The sequence below is a fragment of the Carassius carassius genome, chromosome 14, assembly GCF_963082965.1.
Source record: "Carassius carassius chromosome 14, fCarCar2.1, whole genome shotgun sequence".
In the NCBI taxonomy this organism is placed as follows: domain Eukaryota; kingdom Metazoa; phylum Chordata; class Actinopteri; order Cypriniformes; family Cyprinidae; genus Carassius; species Carassius carassius.
Genome location: NC_081768.1, coordinates 29,782,870 through 29,795,364, shown reverse-complemented (window position 1 = coordinate 29,795,364; position 12,495 = coordinate 29,782,870). Strand labels below are relative to the sequence as shown.

General features: G+C 37.9%; 1 protein-coding gene across 1 annotated transcript in view; it reads left to right on the top strand.

Annotated features, from left to right (window-relative positions):
* LOC132157469 (dystonin-like) overlaps positions 1–12,495 on the top strand; it is a 199,244-nt gene that overhangs the window by 62,683 nt on the left and 124,066 nt on the right. Inside the window, exons 6-7 of the mRNA XM_059566826.1 lie at positions 4,462–4,551; positions 6,857–6,967. Coding sequence (XP_059422809.1) covers positions 4,462–4,551; positions 6,857–6,967 — 201 coding nt within the window. The remainder of the gene's footprint in view (positions 1–4,461; positions 4,552–6,856; positions 6,968–12,495) is intronic.

The following is a 12,495-nucleotide window of genomic DNA, read 5'->3' as shown; positions in this document are numbered from 1 at the left end:
GCCCCAGAATTGGCCCAAATACAGTGGCCAGAGTCCGGCTGCCAAAACTGCTGGCATTGGGCCACAATCATGCCGACAAGAATTGATGGCATCTTCAGTGAATATATTTGGGTGATAGGAAAACTAAAAAGGGTTTAAAGTATCCGGGATGGAGGAGAAAATTTAGTTTTTAACCAGTCCCTCAAAGACCTTCATGAATATTGATGTGAGGGCAACTGGGTGATAGTTATTCAGACAAGAGGGTTTATTGTTCTTAGGCACAGGGATGATGACAGATTTTTTAAAGGAGGTGGGAACCACTGAGGTTGCAAGAGACTCAATAAAGATGGATGTAAACAAACCCATGAGTTGATCAGCGCAGGACCTCAGAACACGGCCAGAAATCCCATAAGGTCCTGCTTCTTTCCTGACGTTAACTCGCTTTACAGCTCTCCAAACTTTGAGCGTATCGTGAAGCTTAGATAAAGCCAAGCCAGTGTCTCCTTGTGGTGGAATGTAAACAGCAGTAATGATGATCGAAGAAAACTCCTGAAAACTTCAGGTCAGTGAAGCGGTGTCCAATTTCCAAAAGTGTTTCTTTGCTGTAAATGATCAGTGCAGATGTTATGTGTGTTAAAAGAGAAAGCAAAAGTAAGTAAAAAAGTAAATAAAAACACAATTTAAGCAGTGCGACCTGGACGGCATCCGAAACCCGGCGGAGCCATCTTGGAAAGATCTGCATGGCCATATCTCAACCAAAATCAGACCAGCCCTTATGGACCATAATCGGGCCAATTGTGGCTAAATGTGCCATGTCTCAGTGCAAATCTGGCCAAATCCACACACCCAAAGCCTAGCCAAATCTGGCAACCATTACTGGGCCAGAGCTGGCTCACATTCACTGCCAGAACACAGCCGAGTGACAATTGGCAACTGGCCTGATTGCGCTGGCTACCTGGGGCCCATTCTTTGTACATAGCTAACTCCGTTAGCTGGATTTGATTGTTGATTTAATATGATCCTGGATCATTAGGTCTTTGAAGCTCATCTCAGAGTTGCTGTTAAAGCAACAGGTCCGTAAGCTTAAACCTGCTTGGGAGCAGGCTTATTTAATGTAAATAGGATTACATAGTACCTTCTTAACCAAAACTGATCCTTAGAATCTGTCTGCTACCATCGCTACTTTATTACAAGAGTATCCTACTGATCCAGGGACAACAATTTAAAATAATATGGTGGACATTTCATTTATCTATTATAACATATTTGTAGTTTTGTTTGCTTGGCTGTTTCCTTATAAAAGTCCAGGGCCCGTATTCATAAAGAATCTTAATGCAAAAAGTAGCTCCTAGTGACAGAATTATAAGAAATTTCTTAGAAATGTGGGCGTTTACTCTTAACATTAAAGAAAAAATCCTAGTAAAGATAAAAGTAATTCAGAAAGCATCTTAACCCTTAAAAGAGGTCTTAAGGTCAAACTTGTTAGGAGCACAGACGAGGACTTTTAAGAGGCTTAAGAGTTTCTTTAGCAGAGGAGAAAATGTCAGAAAAACGAAGAGACAGAAGAAATGTGTTGCAGACAATGGATGACAGTGAGTTAATAAAACGCTATAGAATAGATCGTGCAGGGATCATGTTTGTGACTGATCTTATTAGAGACGTGCTAACATCTCCGACACAGCGCAGAAATGCCATAGCGCCAGAAATTAAAGTAATCACTACATTACGATATTTGGCAACTGGGAAAATGCAACAATGCAATAGTGATGATTTGGGTCTGTCACAACCTTCTGTAAGCAGAATGATCACACAAACAATTACAGCACTTTCAGAACATCTTGTGTCGCAGTTAATTTCATTTTCACTGGACATTCCCACCTTGCAGGCTCAAAAAACTGCATTGATGAATATAGCAGGCTTATAGGTGTGCACAAGCAGGGGGAATGAACCGTTAATAGTTTGTGCTATACGCTCCCATGTCTGCTTCTTGTCCATTGCTGTGACACCCGGCCCGAATCTTCCTTTAAGAATGGCCTTGTGTTCATCCACTAACTGGGCTAACAGTAAACACTGTTCCTCTGTCCAGTTTGGCTTTCTCGCCCTTCTTGGTTTTGATTCCATGTTTGATACATTAAAACCAACATTCAAACCGCCACTTAAATAGGACAGCAATCACTGTAATTGGAAAGAGTGGAACAATTTTTATCATTCTAAGCCAATCAAATACCTTATTGGAAATTACAAGCATGGTAAATAAAAAAAGGATTTATATACACACATATAATGTGTGTGTGTGTGTGTGTGTGTGTGTGTGTGTGTGTGTGAGAGAGAGAACGGCCAAATAGGAAAAATTACGCATGTAAATTCAAAGTGAGAATTAGAATAGACCCTATACTTAAAATCACTCTTTTTTTCCTTCTTGGACAACCAACCAATCACAGTCTTCAAAAGATTGTGTCATATATAGCAACGGGGTCAACCCCGCCTCCTCACTAAGATGAAACTTTTTGTCTTTTCCTTACTCAGAGTTGCTCTCAGATCGGTCCCGAATCCCTCTTAAGCTAAGACTCCTACGTAAAAGTTTTTAAGCTAAATTAAGAGTTTTCGGAGAGGATTCTTAGAATCTTTATGAATACGGGCCCAGAAATTTGCAAGGTTTTTCGTCAGGTGTCTTTTTTAATTATATGATGTCATTACGTTGCCGTCTTGCTGCCAGTCAATTGCTGCATTGCTGATCATGGTTTCGAGTATCGATACATAGCCCAATTTAAACCACCCCATGAACACACAATTATGTCAGATAACTCAATCAAGCCGTACTAATCATCGACAACAGGTGCGTTCGAAGAACCAAATTAGCCAAATCCTGATCAGCATGATGATATCATCTTGGATGTGACATTTCAATTTGGATGTAATAAGCGACACATGAAGAATGGTTCCTGGGAAGACTCCCATTTGTTGTGGTCATAAAGACGTTCTGCATCTAAATAAATGCAATTCTTCTCAAGAAAAAGAGACCGAAGCAACAATTGTGAGTGAGATGGCTTCACCCCTTTGTTAACTGCTTTAAATATTTTTAACATGGTTATACTTGAAAAAAGAATTGCCTGCGTTAAAACGCTAATTTTGACAACACTAAATATTACATAATATAATATTGTATAATATATGATTATAAACGGTCACAAATGAGTAGGTAAAATTATTAATTCTAATTATAGAACTGATTTGTTGTAATGGACAATATGGCAGTACAGCAATGACTGAGTCTGTAACGTGAATTTTAATTATTTTTATTTTTTATTTTTGCTATTTCTGCTATGTCTTATGCTAGGTGCTGACTAGCAGCACATAGAAAAGTGTAACAGACTGGACTGACCCAGAAGCCAAGTTAAACATCTATTTTAGTCATGCAGCTGTGCATGCTGGGGATTATGAACAAGAGGACCTGGGTGAAAGCAGGTCAGTAAGAGAGAGGTGACTTCAGCGGCGCAGTATTCAGGACGTTCACGCTGCTGGAGCTCCTTCATTGAAAAGGCCTTCAGATGAGATATCTGACATTGGCCAGAGTCCCATGGGAGTGTTAATGTTTACAATGCTACGTGTGTGAGGGATAAAAGGGCTTTCAACACATCATGAGGGACAATTCGTTGTGAAATGATGTCTCAAAAAATCCTCTCGCAATGTCAAACATCATTCCTGAGTGCTTGCTTGCAAGAGGTTTCCTGAGCGCTGTGATGATGAGTAACATGGTGTCATTGTTGAGACCGGAACTGTGATACTGAACTTGGAGAACTTCAGCAACATTACTCAAAGCCTCTGTGCAGATATGAACGGGTTTGGCATTGGTCAAATCTGTGGCCTCCTGCAAGGTGAATCACACTCACTGTCATGCAGTATTTGACAGAATTGTCAAATTCTCCTGCATTGTAATGTGAAGCTGGTAAGATGACAGTTCACTAAGAGGGACTAAGGATCTTAGTCAGGGCAGCAGCATATTTAATATTTAATTTGCAGCGGGAATGAAAATAAGGCTGTGAGGACTGAAGATCAGTGTGTTTAATAGATTATGCTGTTGTTTAACCACAAACTGATTGCTTAGGTGACAAACAAAACCTCTACCTGGAGAATCAAAATGATACAAAAACTTTAATATACAAAAAAGTTTGAAAGTTTTGAGTTGCCAAAATTATGTGAAAATGATTGTCCCTCTCTTTTTCTATCATTTATTTTGTTTTATAGTGAAAGAGTACAAATTCAAAATCCTTTAATGGATATTTATTTTATTCAGACCATTTAAATACTACTTCTGTATTACTTCTGTTTATTGCTTGTCAAATAAAATAAACAAATATATATATTTTTACATTTAAAAAATCGTATAGATAGATAGATAGATAGATAGATAGATAGATAGATAGATAGATAGATAGATTTTTTTTCTCATATATAATGTGTTCTCTTCTCACTTTGTTTCAGGTCCGAAAGCATGTTAACGACCTGTATGAGGATTTGCGAGATGGACATAACCTGATCTCCCTGCTGGAGGTGCTGTCTGGTGACACACTGGTGAGTATCGCTCTGATTGAGCTGCTCTCTGGTCACTTCTTATCACCTGTTTGTGTCAGAAACACACTGAGAAGTGTGTCAAACATTTAAGCAGTCTTGAAGTGGAATACTTGAATGTGTGCCGTCACTTGCTGTAACATCACAGCGTTTTTGAAGGGGGCCATCCACATCAGTTCACATCTGTGTGTGTGTGTGTGTGTGTGTGATCACTCACACACTGATCAGCTTTGCTAAAAGTGATTTAACCAGTACCCGCACATTCATGCTTTACAACAGCTAAAACACCTGTGCTAATAGTGTAATCTGTGAAAATGCATTTGCTAATTTAAACACTAGTGTAAGATGAACTTTTCATATGCACACTATTATAGGAGTTTTGCATTATGAAAATATCTAAAACTATAGTTATTATAGTCTAGTTGTGTACTGTGTTATGACGCATTGGCTGTGAGCTGTGGAGGAATTCTCATTTAGTATCAGAGGTGCTGTAGTTCCCACACTCACGCCAGCAGATTACGTGTTCAACTCACATTTTAGAAGTCACTGAGAATTTGGTGAATCTGTGTTCTAATTTATATAAAAATGACTCTGAAAAAGAAATGTGCTTCAGCAAAGTTTAGTGTGAACTGAATGTAGTGTAGTGTTTTCTGACAATTGCATGATCATTTTAGTTAAATGAAAATTTGTTATAGTTTATGCAAAGTAGATTTTTACATAATTAGTTCATAATAATTTCAGCTGTCTTTAAATATGTACAAATGTACTGCTGAATGTACAGTACTGACAAGCATTTATGTTAAGCTAAAATACAGTCTACTGAAAATTGTTTATCATGCATTTTAATATTTCTAATTACATATTTGTAATGAAGTCACAATTTAGTACATAAAACAACTTTAAAGAGGTCATGAATGTAGAAACCCTTTATATTTTGACACATAAGAGGTCATTGTACTATAAAAACATCCTGTAAGTTTCAGAACTCAAAACTTTTTCATTAGTCTAAAAACAGCTTATATTGAAGCCAGTCTGCTAAAACATCAGCTTGCAGAATGTTCTACTCTATGATGTAATAGTGTGGATAAGCACTGCCTCCACAGAAGATGAACGCCTGCTTCTACATCCCTGCCTGTTCAGCCCCGCCCATAGATTCTACATCCCTGCCTGTTTAGCCCCGCCCATAGATTCTACATTCCTGCCTGTTCAACCCCGCCCATAGATTCTACATCACTGCCTGTTTAGCCCCGCCCATAGGTTCTACATCCCTGCCTGTTCAGCCCCGCCCACAGATTCTACATCCCTGCCTGTTTAGCCCCACTCACAGATTCACGCATGTAGCATTTATGAGAGAGGTGAACGTGTGGGTCTATGCAGAAACCAAACAATAAAGAAGACGTTGTGCAGTGCCAAGCTGTAAAATAAAACATTGCATTCCTTCTGATGCCAATATGAGGAAAGAGTGGATAAACTTTATTATAAACTTTTAATTAAGTTCCAGACTGCATCAGTAAGAACTGTGTCCTTTGTTTACTTCACTTTACTGTGGATTGGTTTACAAACAAGGCACAATCCGCCGCAGGATTTTCAGAAAGATTGAAACTAAAAGACAATGCTGTGTGACTATATTGGATCCGACAGTAATGTCACAACACGCAAGTGTGCGTGACTGTTTTTATAACTTGATCACTATTGCTTTGTCTGTTAAAACAGATCATTTGATATGAGTATTTATGTGGGTTTAGCGTCCATCTGTGAAGGACATAGCCTGTCAAACGGCTCGGTGCATGTCAAACATACACAACTATTAGCCAATCAGAGCAGTGGGCGTTTACCTCCGAGTCTACAATCCAACATGCCTATTCAAACAGAGCGTTCTGATGAGGAGGTTAAACACAGGACAGAAAATAGCGTATTACTTCTAAATGATGATGTTTTTTGAGTGACTGAGGTTGATTTGACTGAGGATTCCTCCAGGAGCTGTCACTGATGTATCCACTCATTTCTGTGACGTGAGCGCTTTAGCTTGGCTGCTGAATGCACTTATCTGGGGTGCGTTTCCCAAAAGCATTGTTAGCTAACGATGGTCGCTAGTTCCATTGAACTCTATTGGTGGCGACGGAACTTGCAACCAGTTGTTTTTGGGAAATGCACCGATCAGAGAGGAGTGCCCCCTTTGTTTTGGTGACACCCTTTTTTTCCTCCTTGTCTCCTGTCCTTCTTCTGTCCATCTCTCATGTGTCCACCTGTCTCTGTGTCTGTGTCTGTGTGTGTGTCTCTCTCTCGTGCTCACGTTCCCGCCGGTAAGCCAAGGGAGCGTGATTTTCTGAAGACGTTGCGGTTGGTGAGTGAAGCTGAAGCATGCACGGTTGAGCGGCATGGACGTGACCACGATGATGATGACGATGAGGATAAGGGGGTAGGTGTGGACACGAGTCCTCCTGCCCCCTCATAACAGGACTAATGCAGTGTGTGCTGCTGTGTATTAACTGGAGTGCCGAACCCAGAGAAGCCTGGCTCCTCCTCCAGGCTTCTGGGACTTTCTGCAGACAGTGAGGTTGAGGTCACAGGGATGGGTAAACAGCATCTGCCTCATTGCTGAAAATTGCCTTCTGGGGTTGCTGTGGAGTGCTCTAGAATGCCAGCTCGGTCATTTCTCAAGACACAGATGCTTGAGCTGTGAATTAAAGGCCTGATTCAAGTTCCTTTCACTTCAAGAGTGTGCTAAAGACCCCATGAAATTGTGGATTTTGCTTCATGTTTAGTCTGTTAGGTTTAAGGCATAAAATTGATGACAACATCTCCGGCTCATTGGCATATACCTTTTTTCTGCAACTAAACAAAATTCAAAATGGTTTTTAAGTGATAATATGTGCATACACTAAGTAGACATCGAAAACGCCTCTTTTACCGCCGCACGTACCGCGGCGGCAGCGGTATAAAGTGCATTTGCAGCCTTTGACCGCTGAGTGGCGCTTTAACCACAAGTTATCAAACAAGTGCATCACAGCACATTTTTCGCAAATAGACGTCAGTTTTGCCTCGCTGATGTGTTACATTTGACTGCTTCAGTCAGGGAAAATGAAAGAAAAACACTATAGTTTAAATATTTAATATATTTAATATTTAATATTCACAGATGAAAGTTTGGTATTTATGAAGTTATGTGCATTTCTTAGAACGAATTCAAGCAGGATAAATGTCAAGCCTGTGCCTGAACCTGTGATCATATTTTCTCTAATCTACATGGTATTAAACCATATTTTAGATTTGACACATTTAAAAGGTGTGCAGTATTATTTATATTTATATTTATATATATATTTTATATTTATATATTTTAGTAATATTTATATATATTAATTATGCGTTATATTATTCAAAAGAAATTGTGGTTTACTTTGCATCGGAGCATTAAAAGTGGTAGCCTATTTTAGGGGGGTAGGCTACATGGATTAATATGCAAAATGTCAATATTTTAATGTATCATGCCTATATTTTAATTTATATTTTAAATATAAATATATTTTTTCCTTTAATAAAACATGCATTTTTGTTTTTCGCTACCTGTCCTTTATTTTGACATAACTTATTGGGAAAAAGACATTTGTCTGTAAACTGATTAAGAAATTGTTTCATGTTTAAATGTGAAGCACTGTATAATTTTGTTCCCATTATTTAGGCCTAATTTGCCTAAAACAATAAACGAATAAAATTAAACCGGCACGAGTAAATCTTTGAAATGTCCTCACGATTAAACTCAAGTTCTCTCATTATAATCAACAACATTCACACGATGTAAAAAAAAAGCTTTAGTAATTGACAACTTAAGTGATTTTAAAGGGAACCTTCTTTACCTGCTTTTAAAGTAGGGTAACATCATATGGCCTAAAAAAAATCCCAGTTTTTTTATTTTATTTTAGAAAAGGTTTTAATATAGTTCTTTATCATTCATTTAGCAGTCAAATTTATAACTGCAACAAGATGATTTAAAAAAACAGTACTGTTATACATAAATGCTGGAAAGACCTTTATTTTTTATTTATTTTTTTTTTTTTTAATACTAGCCCATCATGCATCTAACCATCCACTCAGCTTTAAGAGCTGTTCAGATTAAAACTGCAGCTCCGCTGTGAGTCAGTGTCATGGATGGAGGACCTGTTAATATATTTCTAGTTTATATTTCCATCTCGTTATGCCACTGGTTTAGATTTTTTTTTTTTTTTTTTAGAACTTGTTTGTAAATAGAGCAGAAACTTTCTGTGTGTCTACACTGGACGCAAATGTTGTCATCTGTGCCCCAAAGTGTGTCTAAACTTGATGACATCACACTATAGTGTCAAATCATCTGAACACAGTGTCAGAACATTTCATCATAAACAGAACGAGCATCAGTTCACTGATGGGGATCGAGTTCAGTGTATCCATCACTGTGTTCTGTTGTCTTTTGTTGGATCGTTCCACTTGTGTCCGATGTAGACCTGGCATGCGTTTTTTTATTGTCTTATTTTACAGCCCTGCTTGTTTTAATGTTTTTATTAAATATCTGTATTGACTGCATGGTCATATTATAGAATTGTTTACTGCCATGCGACCAACAAAAGTAAAGCTTAGCGAGTCGATGAACGAGCATTGCTGCAGGTTGATTTTTGACGGATGTGCTGTGCTTGTGTTCGCGCGGTCGTCTTCATTTCGTCGGGTGAAACGTCTCTCTCACTCGCAGCAGAGTCTGTGAGCAGCAACAACTTCCCCTCCACGCGCTCTGATACCAGAAACATGCTCCGCCTTCACTCCGTGAATAAAGTATTTCAGTATGTTTGAAATGTTGTGTTCATAACATAGCATATAAAATAATAATAATAATAATAATTAAAAAAAATAACAGGAGAGTTTCAAAGTGGCTTAAGCTATGTGTAAACTTTTTTCCCTATATCACATGCCAAACTAATAACATAGATGTTATTAAGTTGCTTAAGCATTACATCTTTAATTGCTTCTTTCTGCTATGAAAATTTTGCTTGTGATGAAAATAACATCTTTGTCAGTTAGTTTATCTAAACAGATCGATTAACTTCTTCAAGATTTCAAAATCAGATAGCATGCTGATAATGTAGTAGCACTGTAAGATTACATTTGTTTGAATGCATTATTGCAAAAGCGATTGACTGTGAATCTGTTTATATCATGCCTTAACCCGAAAATAATCAGTAAAAGAAATAGACAAACTCTTAACATCCTGCTCGACTCTTGCAGTCATTGTAACCTTCTGATCACGCTAAATATGTTTAACATGAATTCTTGCTGAATATGCAGTTATATGGCTTTTGGCATGAATTGTAGGCTACTCGTGATGGAGCGCTCTTGGAGTGGGTGAAAACCACAAAGCTCATATTCAAGTGTTTGTGCAAAAATTATTAATGTGCATTAATGACAGGGAGGCGCCGTCTCACCACTTTAATTTTAACATGATAATGAATGTATAATTTTTTAATTAACATAATATCGTGGTGTCTCACATACATTAAAAATATATCTACAGAAAGCTTGAAATGTTTTTAGATGAAAAGGAATAGTGTAATGTCTGAATGTTGCATTTCTCTCGTCGGAGAGAGCCAGCACTGTGAATATAATCAAAACAACAGTCCTATATAAACCAGTTCAGCAAGTGAAAGCCTCATAAGACACTGTCCATATGAAAGAGCAATTCACACCTTTATCTCGACCCCCACAAGCCATGAATAACTACCCAAAACCCAACCCCCTCCAGCTGAACAGAATTCGGTCTGTGTTTTGGCTCTGAGGAACGGTGTGTTACTGGGCTGAAACATGCCTGCACTCAGCAGCACTACTCTTTGTATTCATAATTTTCTCGCAGCCCATATTATTATTTTCACAAGACCATAATGATAATAACAAATCATCAATTAATAATTAATCATTATTTTACGAAAATCATTGTTATTTGTGATCGTGGATGTTTGCGGGAGGCTTTAAGACCAAGCGGAATCCTCTGTTCCCGCCTCACAGCGCGCGGGACTCGCGCTCAGTGATGCAGCTTCACTGTCTGCGGTTTGACTTTACTGAATCAGATTGAGGCGAATACAACTTATTGATCATGAGACCAACATTTAGCAAGGCAGGAAAACATTCATTCTACCTGAAGGAAGACGTATTTCACTGAGCTAATGCTGTTAGAGAAAGAGAGAGAGAGAGAGAGAGAGAGAGAGAGAGAGAGAGAGAGAGAGAGAGAGAAAAACGAGTCTAGGGCTATTCTTAAACTAGGAGCTCATTATATTGAAGTACAAATCCAAACATCAGAAACGTTATGCGTTTTATTTATTCACATGCTGTATGGTTGAAATAATATTTTAGTTCACAACTTCAAGTTCCGTTGTTTAAAAAGAATTGCTTTATTGGCTAATGTTTCATAAACCTTCAGTTGTTATGCTCTAAAATCCATGCCATTATTAATTTCACAGTATTTTTACCACCTAAATTACTAATCTTTAAAGTCACAATTCTATAATGGTCAAAATTACTCAGGCCAATGGTATTTTTTAATGACATTATTTTATTATTATTATTATTATTATTTGAATAATTGTAGCTTACATAAATAGGTAAAGCAAAACAAATATTCGGATTGTCCCTTATTTTTTCCCTTGTTTTCTTAAAGAATAAACACGTATTTTTTACAAGAATAAACATGATAACATATTATTAATTAATAAAAATAATTTAAGCAATTAAAACCTTTTTTTTAAACTTGAATTTAAATAGGCTACTATTAAACTAACTTTAAATTCTCAAGGAGTTTATAAGTAAAAAAAAGTTCTAAATTATTATGATAATTCGATTTTTTTAAATGAACAATTCCTGTATAAAATGGGACAGCAACCTAGTGGTTCTCAACCTTTTTTTCCAGCGGGCCGCACTGTGGTCTAAGTGCAAGTCGCATATAATTTACATATTATGTCAGCAATACAAACCAACCTGATTTATAATATTATAGCCTAACTATTATGATATATAATCTATCACATTCATTGAAATAAACAATTCTACTCCCCATAAATAAAACACCTGATGCTGTCGGGAGCTGACCAATTTTGTGAGATTCAGCTTGAAAGGAGTAACAGCACAAAGAAGTTGCGATTGTAACGCCTGTGTTATACTTTCCGCATGAGCAATCCGGACGCAGACACGGCCAGCGCGGATGCAGACTTCTTCAATTTATACTTCTGAATGCGCAGGCTGATGGCCAGCTCTGCAATTGCCCAGAAATTATTGCACATCTGACTGTCTTTATATTCTTTTAGTGATGGATTGCACAGGTTCGAGTAGCAATTTGCTTCTTCACTCTGCCTGTACATGTGCAATTTTGCTTTTGAAGCCTACTGACCACGCGCACCTGTCCGCGCGGTCGTCTGCTCATGAGCCTCGGCACACACTCTCCAATGACGATTTTTACGTCACGCCTACCTAGCGGTCCATAGCGGACTCGCGGACGCAGAAAGTTTGACAGAGGCTTTAAGATGCAGGCTTGCATGACCTGACGCGCAACATTTCTGAAAATGTGCGTTCACAAATGTAGCCTATTTTGATCCAAATATGGAAAGCACTTTTGATTTTAATAATATGAGGTTCTCTCAGGAGATGATTTGCCACATTTCTTCAATTAAGGATTGCTACGTAGTGTATGGTGTTTCTATTTGCCTGAACTCCTTCTAGTGAGTTGTGCGACAAACGAAAAAAAAAACGAAAATCCAGCACTTCTCCATACTGATACTGCGACTATTCACAGTTTGTACATGTTCATTCGTTGGCATTTTTTGAATTTCTTTTTTTTTCTCCCTTAAAAAACAAATGTGTCCATTCTGATGCGCAATTTTACCTTAAAGGCAATTTACCTAATGGCTGTTGATGACTATTTGAATTGAATTCTGC